The sequence below is a fragment of the Rhinoderma darwinii genome, chromosome 6, assembly GCF_050947455.1.
Source record: "Rhinoderma darwinii isolate aRhiDar2 chromosome 6, aRhiDar2.hap1, whole genome shotgun sequence".
Taxonomy (NCBI): Eukaryota; Metazoa; Chordata; class Amphibia; order Anura; family Rhinodermatidae; genus Rhinoderma; species Rhinoderma darwinii.
In genome coordinates, this window is record NC_134692.1 from 33,206,459 (window position 1) to 33,220,029 (window position 13,571).

The 13,571-nt window shown below is 43.7% G+C and overlaps 1 protein-coding gene across 4 annotated transcripts in view; it reads left to right on the top strand.

Moving 5' to 3' along the window:
• Positions 1–6,504: 6,504 nt before the first annotated feature.
• RAPGEF4 (Rap guanine nucleotide exchange factor 4) overlaps positions 6,505–13,571 on the top strand; it is a 250,177-nt gene continuing 243,110 nt past the window's right edge. For 3 of the 4 annotated variants that reach the window (XM_075829468.1, XM_075829469.1, XM_075829470.1), the window contains exon 1: positions 6,506–6,835. In XM_075829468.1, coding sequence (XP_075685583.1) covers positions 6,771–6,835 — 65 coding nt within the window. In that variant the 5' untranslated portion in view covers positions 6,506–6,770. Of the gene's footprint in view, positions 6,836–13,571 lie in introns of all 4 variants that reach the window. The other variant, XR_012849484.1, reaches the window with a different exon arrangement.

The window sequence follows — 13,571 nt, forward strand, 5'->3', positions numbered from 1 at the left end:
AGAGTAATAAGTTTGAATTTTATTCGGAAGGGGATGGGCAACCAGTGCAGTGACTGGCACAGATTAGAGGCGTTGGTGTAGCGGTTGGTCATAAAGATGAGCCTGGCTGCTGCATTGAGGATAGATTGGAGAGGGGAGAGTTTAGTGAGGGGAAGACCGACTAGTAATGAGTTACAGTAGTCAAACTGATGCAAAGAAAAGGTGGAGTAGTTGCCCATGGCAACCAATCAGAGTCCACCTCTCATTATAAAGAGGCCCTTTGGAAAATGAAAGCAGAAACCTGATTGGTTGCCATGGGCAACTACTTCACTTTTCTTTGCACCAGTTTTGATATATCTCGAGACACTATTGTTTGTAGTGCGCTTTATATTTCACTATAGACATTAGTGACATTCTGTGGGAAACCAGCTTAAGGAGGCTCTGTCACCACATTATAAGTGCCCAATCTGCTACATAAGGAGATGGGCGCTGTAATGTAGGTGACAGTGTTGCTTTTTATTTAGAAAAACGATCTATTTTAAACCACTTTATTAGCGATTTTTAGCTTTATGCTAATGAATTTATTAATGCCCAAGTGGGCGTGTTTTTACTTTCAACCAAGTGGGCGTTGTACAGAGGAGTGTATGACGCTGACCAATCAGTGACCAGTCAGCGTCTTACACTCCTCTCCATTCATTTACACAGCAGCATCGCGTTCTTACTAGAACACGATGTGCAGCCACATACACAGACATTAACGTTAATCAAGTGTTCTGATAATGAATATACATGACCTCCAGCCTGGACGTCATGTGTATTCAGAATCCTGACACTTCTGAATCTTTTCTGTGAGATTCCAGCAAGCCACACGTAATCTCGCGAGATTACGAGGTAAACGAGATTTCGTTTCCCTTGCTGGAAATCTCACAGAAAAGATTCAGAAGTGTCAGGATTCTGAATACACATGACGTCCAGGCTGGAGGTCATGTATATTCATTATCAGGACACTTGATTAACGTTAATGTCTGTGTATGTGGCTGCACATAGTGATCTAGTAAGAACGCGATGCTGCTGTGTAAATGAATGGAGAGAAGTGTATGACGCTGATTGGTCACTGATTGGTCAGCGTCATACACTCCTATGTACAACGCCCACTTGGTCGAAAGTAAAAACACGCCCACTTGGGCATTAAGAAACTCATTAGCATAAAGCTAAAAATCGCTAATAAAGTGGTAAAAATAGATTGTTTTTTAAAAAATAAAAAGCACTGCTGTCACCTACATTACAGCGCCGATCTCCTTATATAGGAGATAGGGCACTTATAATGTGGTGACAGAGCCTCTTTAAAGTGCATATAAAAAATGCCATGAAAACAAGTGATTATTTTTAGCGTTTGCTGCGTAAAGAATCCAGAGTTTGACTGGTTAAAGAGGTTAAAGAGGTTTTCTGGGACTGTAAAAATCCACCACAAACTATAAGCATCAATGGCGCACATAATCTGCATTGCAGATTCCGTTGAACCTTTGCCTAAAATGGATTAGTCGTTGCGGATTCAGGTGAAGATTACATCCTGCTCTCTTTTAAAACATTCTCAGTCTGGGTATAGACCTCGAAACACATAGGTCCAGCCAGAATAATGAAATATCCTGTTCGCAAAAGCAATCCGTATGTATCTGTATTTCAATGGGGCCGTTCACACGGACGTTGTTTCAACGGACCGAGTGAAGGATCCGTTGAAAAATAGAACATGTCCTATTTTGTTCAGTTTTCACGGATCCCTCGATAGACTCAAGCCTATGGGGTGCCGTGAAAACGAGACCCACACGGGGGCAACTCGGACGTGAAAAACGGCCATTTTTCATGTCCGAGTTTTCCCATGTTCATCTGAATTCGGCCTCAGGGTCAGTTCACACGTTCAAATTTGCATATTAATCCGCATTTAGAAAACCGCAAGTGTGTATTTCTTATGGTGCGGATTTCATTGCAGATTTTAACATCTAATAGATTTCTATGATGAAAATCCGCAATTAATACGCATTAAATCCGGCGGGGAATGGACATGCTGCGGATTTAACATTTCTATCTGAATCTTTAAATCCGCAATGTAAATACATGCTGCATGTGGTTTGGAATTGTAAAAACCCATCTATTCGCATTGTACAGTAAAATGACGTGGATTTGCTCTGCGTATTCCGCAACGGAAATCCGCATCAAATCCTGAATGTGTGAACTGGCCCTAATATGATGGTCTGCAGTCCGACTCCCGGCACGCCCATCAATCATCTGCATGAAGGACATGTGAACACTTTTGCTGGACCTGTTTCTTTAGACACATTTATGCTTTTTTTCATGCAGAACTGAAGCTCCGAGCTGAGGACAACCCCAGTTAAATGTTTTTTGAATTTTGTATTTTTCCGTCCGTCTATCATCTATCTATCTATCTATCTATCTATCTATCTATCTATCTATCTATCTATCTATCTATCTCATATCTATCTATCCAGGGGCGTAGCTAGAGGCTCATGGGCCCCGATGCAAAAATTCTTACTGGGCCCCCCCCCCCGCAAACTTCTCATGGCCAAAGGCCCGCTTTCAGCTGGGTCTCCTAAGTGACCCAACAATGCAGCACTAGCAGCCGGGGCCTCACTAAGGCTGGGTTCACACACACTATTTACGGGCGTTTTAGCATTGAATTACGTCCGAAAATGCGGCTCAAAAGCGTCGGAAAACATCTGCCCATTCATTTGAATGGGTCTTACGATGTTCTGTGCCGATGGTCAAAAGGCGGCGCGTAAAAAAGTGCCTGTCACTTCTTCAGACGTAAATGGAGCCGTTTTTCATGGAAAACCAGCTTCAATTACTTCCGTAATGGACGCAGCAAAAGACGCCTGCACATGCCATTACGGCTGAAATTACAGAGCTGTTTTCTCCTGAAAACAGCACAGTAATCTCAGCCGTAACAGACGCTGCCGTGTGAACATACCCTCAGGGCTTAAAATGTCCGGGAAATAGCCCCAATACATATGTGTCCGCCCAAAAAAAAGTGTGTATATGAGACAGCATAGCATATCTATAGCACTACAGTGGCTGAGCAGACCGTATCACACATGATAGGATTAGATACAGTGGCTCAGCAGACAGTACCACACATGATAGGATTAGATACAGTGGCTCAGCAGACAGTATCACACATGATAGGATTAGATATAAGACCCAGCAGACAGTATCACACATGATAGGATTAGATACAGGGCCCAGCAGACAGTATCACACATGATAGGATTAGATACAGTGGCTCAGCAGACAGTATCACACATGATTGGATTAGATACACAGCTCAGCAGACTGTATCACACATGATTGGATTAGATACACAGCTCAGCAGACAGTATCACACATGATTGGATTAGATACACAGCTCAGCAGACAGTATCACACATGATTGGATTAGATATAGGGCCCAGCAGACAGTATCACACAAGATACGATTAGATACAGGGCTCAGCAGACAGTATCACATATGATAGGATTAGATACAGGGCCCAGCTCGCTGTCATTGCGTCTTCAGCGCTGGACCCAGGATAGGTAAGAATAATAATTTTGCTTCTTTATGTGTTACTGATTATTTTTGTGTGTTTGTGTTTTTTTACAGGTTCGGTTGTTGGACTTCGGATTCGAGGACTTCATTGACGGCGTTTTTTTTATTCTCAATAAAATGGTTAATGAGGGTTGTGTTTTTTTATTTCAATAAAACATTTTTTCTATGTGCTTGTATTTTTTTAAACTTTATTATCACCGCCTTAGTAATGTCCGCTGGCTGAGTGACAACCTCCATTACTAAGGCGGGTCTTAATGTTAGCCGGTGCAGAGGCTACACTAACCCCCATTATTACCCCGGTACCCACCGCCACCAGGGGTACTGGGAAGAGCCGGGTACAAACCAGTACCCGACCATCTGTAGTGACGGGCAGGCACCGGGGCAGCCGCAGGCTGGTAGTATTAGGCTGGGGAAGGCCAAAAACAGTGGCCCTTCCCACCCTTGTAATGCTGCCTGCTGCTGCTGTGTTGTATCTGGCTGGTTATGAAAATTGGGGGGGACCCCACATCGTTCTTTCCAATTATTTTTTTTTATTTTTTTAAATGACGTGGGGTCCCCCCCATTTTCATAACCAGCCAGATACAATAAAGCAGCAGCAGGCCGCATTACCAGGATGGGAAGGGCCACTGTTTTTGGCCTTTCCCCTCCTGATAATACCAGCCTGCGGCCACCCCAGTGGCCGACCATCACTACAGATGGTCGGGTACTGGATCGTATCCGGCTCTTCCCAGCACCCCTGGTGGCGGTGGGTACCGGGGTAATAAAGGGGGTTAGTGTTAGCCTCTGCACCGGCTAACACTAAGCCCCGCCTTAGTAATGGACGCTGTCAATCAGCCGGCGGCCATTACTAAGGCGGTAGTAATATAGTTTAAAAAAAACCACAAAGACATAGAAAAAATATTTTATTGAAATAAAAAAAAAACCCACACAACCCTCATTAACCATTTTATTAATTAAAAAAAAAGCTGTCATCGAAGTAGTCCTGGAATCCGCCGTAGTCCAACGACCGAACCTGTAAGAAAACACACAAAAAATGATTAGTAACACGTGTGTTAGGGTATGTGCACACACACTAATTACGTCCGTAAGTGACGGACGTATTTCGGCCGCAAGTACCGGACCGAACACACTGCAGGAAGCCGGGCTCCTAGCATCATAGTTATGTACGACGCTAGGAGTCCCTGCCTCGCTGCAGGACAACTGTCCCGTACTGAAAACATGATTACAGTACGGGACAGTTGTCCTGCAGCGAGGCAGGGACTCCTAGCATCGTACATCACTATGATGCTAGGAGCCCGGCTCCCTGCACTGTGTTCGGTCCGGTACTTGCGGCCGAAATACGTCCGTCAATTACGGACGTAATTAGTGTCTGTGCACATACCCTAAGGCTTAGATACAGGGCCCATGTGTGATACTGTCTGTGGGACCCTGTATCTAAACCTACCACAAGGTAGGCTTAGATACAGGGTCCAGCAGACAGTAATCTTATACAGTATAAGATTACTGTGTGCTGGGGCCCTGTATCTAAACCTACAGTGTGGTAGGCTTAGATACAGGGCCCAGCAGACAGGATCACGCATGGGCCATGTATCTAAGCCTACAATGTGATTGGCTTAGATACAGGGCCCAGCAGACAGGATCACACAATCTGTGATCCTATCTCATGGGCCCCCTAAGCCTGCTACATCGTAGGCTTCGGGGTTGTGCAGTCCCTAAACATTGATGGCGTATCCACAGGATAGGCCATCAATAGCTGATGTGTCTCCCGGGACCCGCAAATCAGCTGTTTTGAAGGGGCCGCAGCACTCGTACGAGAGCTGCTTCCCCTTCATTTCACTACTCGCTTACACTGTGAATCGCCGACACCGATTCACAGTGTGACCGGAATGAAGAGGAGCAGCTCTCGTACGAGTGCTGCGGCCCCTTCAAAACAGCTGATTGGCGGGTCCCGGGAGTCAGACCCCGCCAGTCAGGGCTAACCTTACCTTCCTCTTCGGCCGCGGCGGGAGTTCTGTAGTCTCGATGCTGTGCGCGGCGCATAGCGCTGTGACGTCATGCGCGGCGGCACAGCGCCTGACCTCAGGACCTCCGCTGCGATCCGGAACCAGGAAGGTAAGTAAAGTATGTTACTATAGTAACAGGGGCCCGCGGCCCGAGTTACTATAGTAACTTTTTATTGATGGGGGGCCGTGGGCCCCCTGGCTTCGGGGCCCGGTCGCAATTGCGACCGCTGCGACCCCTATAGCTACGCCAGTGTATCTATCTATCTATCTATCTATCTATCTATCTATTTTTTTTTAAATATAAATGTCCTGCACATAGATTATTATTTTTCTTTAAATGTAGCAATTGGATACAGTAATATTCTAAAATGTGTCTTTACATGTATGTTTAGGTATACTGTGTGTGTATAGTATATATGTATGTTTGTGAATAGTGTGTGTACAGTATACAGTATGTTTGTGTATATAGTATATATGTATATGGTTGTGTACAGTGTGTGTACAGTATATATGTATGTGTATTTGTGTATAGTGTGTATATAGTATATGTGTATGTTTATATATATATAGTGTGTGTACAGTACATATGTAAGTGTATGTTTGTGTATAGTGTGAATATAGTATATATGTGTTTGTGTAGTGTGTTTACCGTGTGAGTGTAAATATATATGTGTGTGTGTGTGTGTGTGTGTGTGTGTGTATAGTGTGTGTTCAGTATATATATGTAAGTGTATGTTTGTGCATAGTGTGTATATAGTATATATGTATATAGAAATGGATGCCTGGTCTAGTCAGTTACAAGTGCCAGACAGCTTAGGCAGGAAAAGGCAAAGCTATCTGTGTCTTCATATTGGTAGATTGTACTGTGTGGGGTCCTGTAGCCGGAGCTTGCAGCACCTCATCCCCTCCCCCGCCCTGTTTCTCCTCTTCTCTCCGGTAGAGTTGAGCCGGCGCTCGGGGTCTGCAGTGGTGACGAGTCCTCTGCTGCTGTATTGTCAGCACACATGTCATTATTATTAGTATTATGTGAGATATAGATAACGGGCGGGAATATTATTACCCCCGGCTCATTTCTTGGCTGCAGAAAAAAAAAAATTCTACCCCCCTCTCGTTTGTGAAGTGTCCTCAGTGTGGGACGTTGTAGCAGTGTAGACAGATTTACACGAGACTGAGCTGGCAGAAATCCCATCATGGTTGCTGCACACGCTTCTCATTCTTCCTCCTCTGCAGAGTGGATTGCCTGTCTAGATAAAAGGTACCTATTCACCTGTGTGATGCCACATGTACGATCTGCATGGATGATGTGACTGCTGTGCTACATATATGACGTGACTGCTACATGTATGAAGTGACTGCAGTTCTACATGGATGATGTGACTGCTGCGCTACATGTATGATGTGACTGCTACATGGATGATGTGACTGCAGTGCCACATGTATGATCTGCATGTATGATGTGACTGCTACATGTATGAAGTGACTGCAGTTCTACATGGATGATGTGACTGCTGCGCTACATGTATGATGTGACTGCTACATGTATGATCTGCATGTATGATGTGACTGCTACATGTATGATGTGACTGCTGTGCTACATGTATGATCTGCATGTATGATGTGACTGCTACATGTATGAAGTGACTGCAGTTCTACATGGAGGATGTGACTGCTGCGCTACATGTATGATGTGACTTCTACATGGATGATATGACTGCTACATGTATGAAGTGACTGCAGTTCTACATGGATGATGTGCCTGCTACATGTATGATGTGACTGCTACATGTATGATGTGACTGCAGTTCTACATGTATGATGTGACTGCTGCGCTACATGTATGATGTGACTGCTACATGGATGATGTGACTGCAGTGCCACATGTATGATCTGCATGTATGATGTGACTGCTACATGTATGATGTGACTGCTACATGGATGATGTGACTGCTACATGTATGATGTGACTGCTACATGGATGATGTGACTGCTACATGTATGAAGTGACTGCAGTTCTACATGGATGATGTGACTGCTACATGTATGATGTGACTGCTACATGGATGATGTGACTGCTGTGCTACATGTATGATGTGACTGCTATATGTATGATCTGCATGTATGATGTGACTGCTACATGTATGATGTGACTGCTACATGTATGATGTGACTGCAGTACTACATACATGATGTGATTGCTACATGTATGATGTGACTGCTACATGAATGATGTGACTGCTACATGAATGATGTGACTGCTAAATTAATGATGTGACTGCTGCGCTACATGTATGATGTGACTGCTGCGCTACATGTATGATGTGACTGCTGCGCTACATGTATGATGTGACTGCTGCGCTACATGTATGATGTGACTGCTGCGCTACATGTATAATGTGACTGCTGTGATACATGTATGATGTGACTGCTACATGTATGATGTGACTGCTGTGCTACATGTATGATGTGACTGCTGCGCTACATGTATGATGTGACTGCTGCGCTACATGTATGATGTGACTGCTGTGATACATGTATGATGTGACTGCTACATGTATGATGTGACTGCTACATGTATGATGTGACTGCAGTGCTACATGTATGATGTGATTGCTACATGTATGTTGTGACTGCAGTGCTACATGTAGGATGTGACTGCTGTGCTACATGTATAATGTGACTGCTACATGTATGATGTGACTGCTACATGAATGATGTGACTGCTGCGCTACATGTATGATGTGACTGCTGTGCTACATGTATGATGTGACTGCTGTGCTACATGTATGATGTGACTGTTGAGCTACATGTATGATGTGACTGCTGCTTGCTCTTTCTGAGCTTGGTGGTTTAAGTGGCTTGTGAACTAAGTGGAGTTCTAAAACCGGAGTTGAAAAGAGGAGTTGAAGCCCCAGTAAGTACTCTTCTTTTTCTTTGACAATTGTTCGCTGTTTTGGTGTAACTTGGATAATGGATAGCAAGATTGGAGGTTTTCTTCAGTGCACAGTTTGTCATATGTATACACGACTGGAGCCGGAGTTCCAGGGTGAATATCTCTGTGGCAGATGTGAGCATGTTGTTCACCTGGAAGCTCGTATTAGAGATCTGGAGGAGCAGAATGCAACACTGAGGAGGATAGACAATTTTGAGCGGAGCTTGCTGCTCACAGAGCATGCAGTTAGTGGGTTAGAACTGGAGGGTGAAGACATGGGTGAGCAGGATCAGGTAAGTAGATGGGTTAATGTAGTGAGGGGCAGTAGAAAGGGGTCAAAGACAAGGAAGGCCGATCCGGTTTCTGGCATTCCAAGCAAAATTGCCAGGTTGGGTGATGATGCGAGGGTGTCAGTCTCAGAAAAGGCAGCCCTAGTGGATACTGATCTCCCTAACAGCCGGGAGAACATCCCAGCTAGTAGTCGGCGGGATGGTAATGCAGGTAAGCCAAGACAATTGATAGTCGTAGGGGATTCTATAATCAGGAAGACGGATAGAATAATTTGTCGCCAAGACCGCCTCAACCGAATGGTTTGCTGTCTCCCTGGTGCCAGGGTTCGGCATGTGGTGGAACGGGTGGACAAATTGCTGGGAGGGGCTGGTGATGATCCAGCTGTCGTGGTCCATGTCGGTACCAACGACAGAATAAATGGTAGGTGGAGGAGCCTTAAGAATAATTTTAAAGAACTAGGCTACAAGCTGAAGGGAAGGACCTCCAAGGTTGTATTCTCAGGAATACTGCCTGTGCCATGCGCATCACAGGAAAGACAGCGGGAGCTTAGGGAGTTAAATGCATGGCTGAAGTCTTGGTGTAGAGGAGAAGGATTTGGGTTCCTAGAGCACTGGGCTGACTTTTCATTGGGGTACAAACTGTATTCTGCAGATGATTTGCACCTAAATGGAAGGGGGTCCGCTGTGCTGGGGGAGAGAATTCTAGCTGGGGTGGCGGAGTATTTAAACTAGGGCTGAGGAGGGAGGTCAATGTAGAAAAAAAAGGGGTAGCCAGGTTAGAGAGGGGTCAGACTATATTGGTGGGGGGAGAAACAGAATGTGGGGAGAGGACTAGACAACAAGATAAGGAGATCCTTTCGTTACAAAACATCAGTGTAAATAAAAAGGACCGATTAATGTCAAATCACATTTCTGATAATAAAAGTGAAAAACTGACAGGCAAGTTAAAGTGTATGTTCACAAATGCCAGAAGTCTAGCAAGCAAAATGGGGGAGCTGGAGGCCTTGATACTGGAAGAAAATATAGATATAGTTGGTGTTGCTGAAACATGGCTGGACTCTTCACATGACTGGGCTGTAAATCTACAGGGTTTTACACTTTTTCGTAAAGACAGGACAAATAGGAAAGGTGGTGGTGTATGTCTGTATGTGAGAAGTGATATGAAGGCGAGTGTGAAAGAGACAATAGTGGGTGAAGACTGAGGAGGTTGAAACCTTGTGGGTGGAACTAGAAAGGGAGGTAAACACTGAAAAAATTACTTTTGGTGTAATCTATAGACCCCCCAATATAACTGAGGAGATGGAAGGTCAGATATATAAACAGATGGAGCGGGCTGCACAGGCGGGTACTGTAGTGATAATGGGAGATTTTAATTTCCGGGATATTAATTGGTGTCATGGTTCGGCTTCAACTGCAAAGGGGAGACATTTCCTCAACCTGTTGCAGGAAAATTTTATGGGCCAGTTTGTGGAAGACCCGACTAGAGGTGAAGCTCTGTTGGATCTGGTCATTTCTAATAATGCAGATCTTGTTGGGAATGTCAATGTTCGTGAAAACCTCGGTAACAGTGATCATAATATAGTTACATTTTACCTATACTGTAAAAAACAAACGCAGGCTGGGAGGGCAAAAACATTTAATTTTAAGAAAGCCAATTTCCCCAGGATGAGGGCTGCAATTCAGGATATAGACTGGGAAGAACTAATGTCAAATAATGGAACAAATGATAAATGGGAGATTTTCAAATCTACTTTGAGTTATTATAGTGCAAAATTTATTCCTACAGGTAATAAGTATAAACGACTCAAATTAAACCCCACATGGCTTACACCTTCTGTGAAAGGGGCAATACATGACAAAAAAAGGGCATTTAAAAAATACAAATCTGAGGGTACAGCTGTAGCCTTTGTAAAATATAAAGAGCTTAATAAAATCTGTAAAAATGTAATAAAATTAGCAAAAATACAAAATGAAAGGCAGGTGGCCAAGGATAGTAAAACAAATCCTAAAAAATTCTTTAAGCATATAAATGCAAAAAAGCCAAGGTCTGAACATGTAGGACCCCTAGATAATGGTAATGGGGAGTTGATCACAGGGGATCAAGAGAAGGCAGAGTTACTAAATGGGTTCTTTAGCTCTGTATATACAACAGAAGAAAGAGCAGCTGATGTAGCCGGTGCCAGTGCTGTTAATATATCAGTTGATATACTGAATTGGATGAATGTAGAGATGGTCCAAGCTAAATTAAATAAAATAAATGTGCACAAGGCCCCGGGACCAGATGGGTTACACCCTAGAATTCTTAAAGAGCTTAGTTCAGTTATTTCTGTCCCCCTTTTCATAATATTCAGAGAATCTCTAGTGACTGGTATAGTGCCAAGGGACTGGCGCAGGGCAAATGTGGTGCCTATTTTCAAAAAGGGCTCTAGGTCTTCCCCGGGTAATTATAGACCAGTAAGCTTAACATCCATCGTGGGGAAAATGTTTGAGGGGCTATTGAGGGACTATATACATGATTATGTGACAATAAATAGCATTATAAGTGACAGCCAGCACGGTTTTACTAAGGACAGAAGTTGTCAAACTAGCCTAATCTGTTTTTATGAAGAGGTGAGCAGAAGTCTAGACAGAGGGGCCGCTGTGGATTTAGTGTTTTTGGACTTTGCAAAGGCATTTGACACTGTCCCCCATAGACGCCTAATGGGTAAATTAAGGACTATAGGTTTAGAAAATATAGTTTGTAATTGGATTGAGAATTGGCTCAAGGACCGTATCCAGAGAGTTGTGGTCAATGATTCCTTCTCTGAATGGTCCCCGGTAATAAGTGGTGTACCCCAGGGTTCAGTGCTGGGACCACTATTATTCAACTTATTTATTAATGATATAGAGGAAGGGATTAATAGCACTATTTCTATTTTTGCAGATGACACCAAGCTATGTAATATAGTTCAGACTATGGAAGATGTTCATGAATTACAGGCAGATTTAAACAAACTAAGTGTTTGGGCGTCCACTTGGCAAATGAAGTTTAATGTAGATAAATGTAAAGTTATGCATCTTGGTACCAACAACCTGCATGCATCATATGTCCTAGGGGGCGCTACACTGGCGGATTCACTTGTTGAGAAGGATCTGGGTGTACTTGTAAATCATAAACTCAATAACAGCATGCAGTGTCAATCAGCTGCTTCAAAGGCCAGCAGGATATTGTCGTGTATTAAAAGAGGCATGGACTCGCGGGACAGGGATGTAATATTGCCACTTTACAAAGCATTAGTGAGGCCTCATCTAGAATATGCAGTTCAGTTCTGGGCTCCAGTTCATAGAAAGGATGCCCTGGAGTTGGAAAAAATACAAAGAAGAGCAACGAAGCTAATAAGGGGCATGGAGAATTTAAGTTATGAGGAAAGATTGAAAGAATTAAACCTATTTAGCCTTGAAAAAAGACGACTAAGGGGGGACATGATTAACTTATATAAATATATTAATGGCACATACAAAAAATATGGTGAAATCCTGTTCCTTGTAAAACCCCCTCAAAAAACAAGGGGGCACTCCCTCCGTCTGGAGAAAAAAAGGTTCAAGCTGCAGAGGCGACAAGGCTTCTTTACAGTGAGAACTGTGAATTTATGGAATAGCCTACCGCAGGAGCCGTCACAGCAGAGACAGTAGATGGCTTTAAAAAAGGGTTAGATAATTTCCTAGAACAAAAAAATATTAGCTCCTATGTGTAGAAATTTTTCCTTCCCTTTTCCCTTCCCTTGGTTGAACTTGATGGACATGTGTCTTTTTTCAGCCGTACTAACTATGTAACTATGTAATACATGTATGATGTGACTGCTGTGCTACATGTATGATGTGACTGCTGAGCTACATGTATGATGTGACTGCAGTGCTACATGTATGATGTGACTTTTGTGCTACATGTATGATGGGACTGCTGTGCTACATGTATGATGGGACTGCTGTGCTACATGTATGATGGGACTGCTGTGCTACATGTATGATGGGACTGCTGTGCTGCATGTATGATGTGACTGCTGTGCTGCATGGATGATGTGACTGCTGTGCTACATGGATGATGTGACTGCTGTGCTACATGGATGATGTGACTGCTGTGCTACATGGATGATGTGACTGCTGCGCTACATGTATGATGGGACTGCTTCTCTACATGTATGATGTGACTGCTGCGCTACATGTATGATGTGACTGCTGTGCTGGATGTATGATGTGACTGCTGTGCTACATTTATGGCGTAACTACTTTGCTGCATATATGATCTTTCTATCATTCATGTATGATGTAACTAATCTGCTGCATGTATAATACCTCTGTACTGTATGCTGTTACTTGTCTTCTGCATGTATGGTGACTTCTGTGCTTCTTGCATGGTGCAGCTTGAGTGTTGCATGTGTGATATGACTGCTGTGCTGCATACAGATGTTACTGTGATGATGTGGTTGCAGTGCTGCATGTATGATGAGACTGCTGTATGTGTAATGTGATAACTTTGTTGCAGTGCTGCATGTATGAGACGGCTGCATGTATGATGAGACTGCTGCATGTATGATGAGACTGCTGTATGTATGATGAGACTGCTGCATGTGTGATGAGACTGCTGCATGTATGATGAGACTGCTGCATGTATGATGAGACTGCTGCATGTGTGATGAGACTGCTGCATGTATGATGAGACTGCTGCATGTGTGATGAGACTGCTGCATGTGTGATGAGACTGCTGCATGTATGATGAGACTGCTGTATGTGTT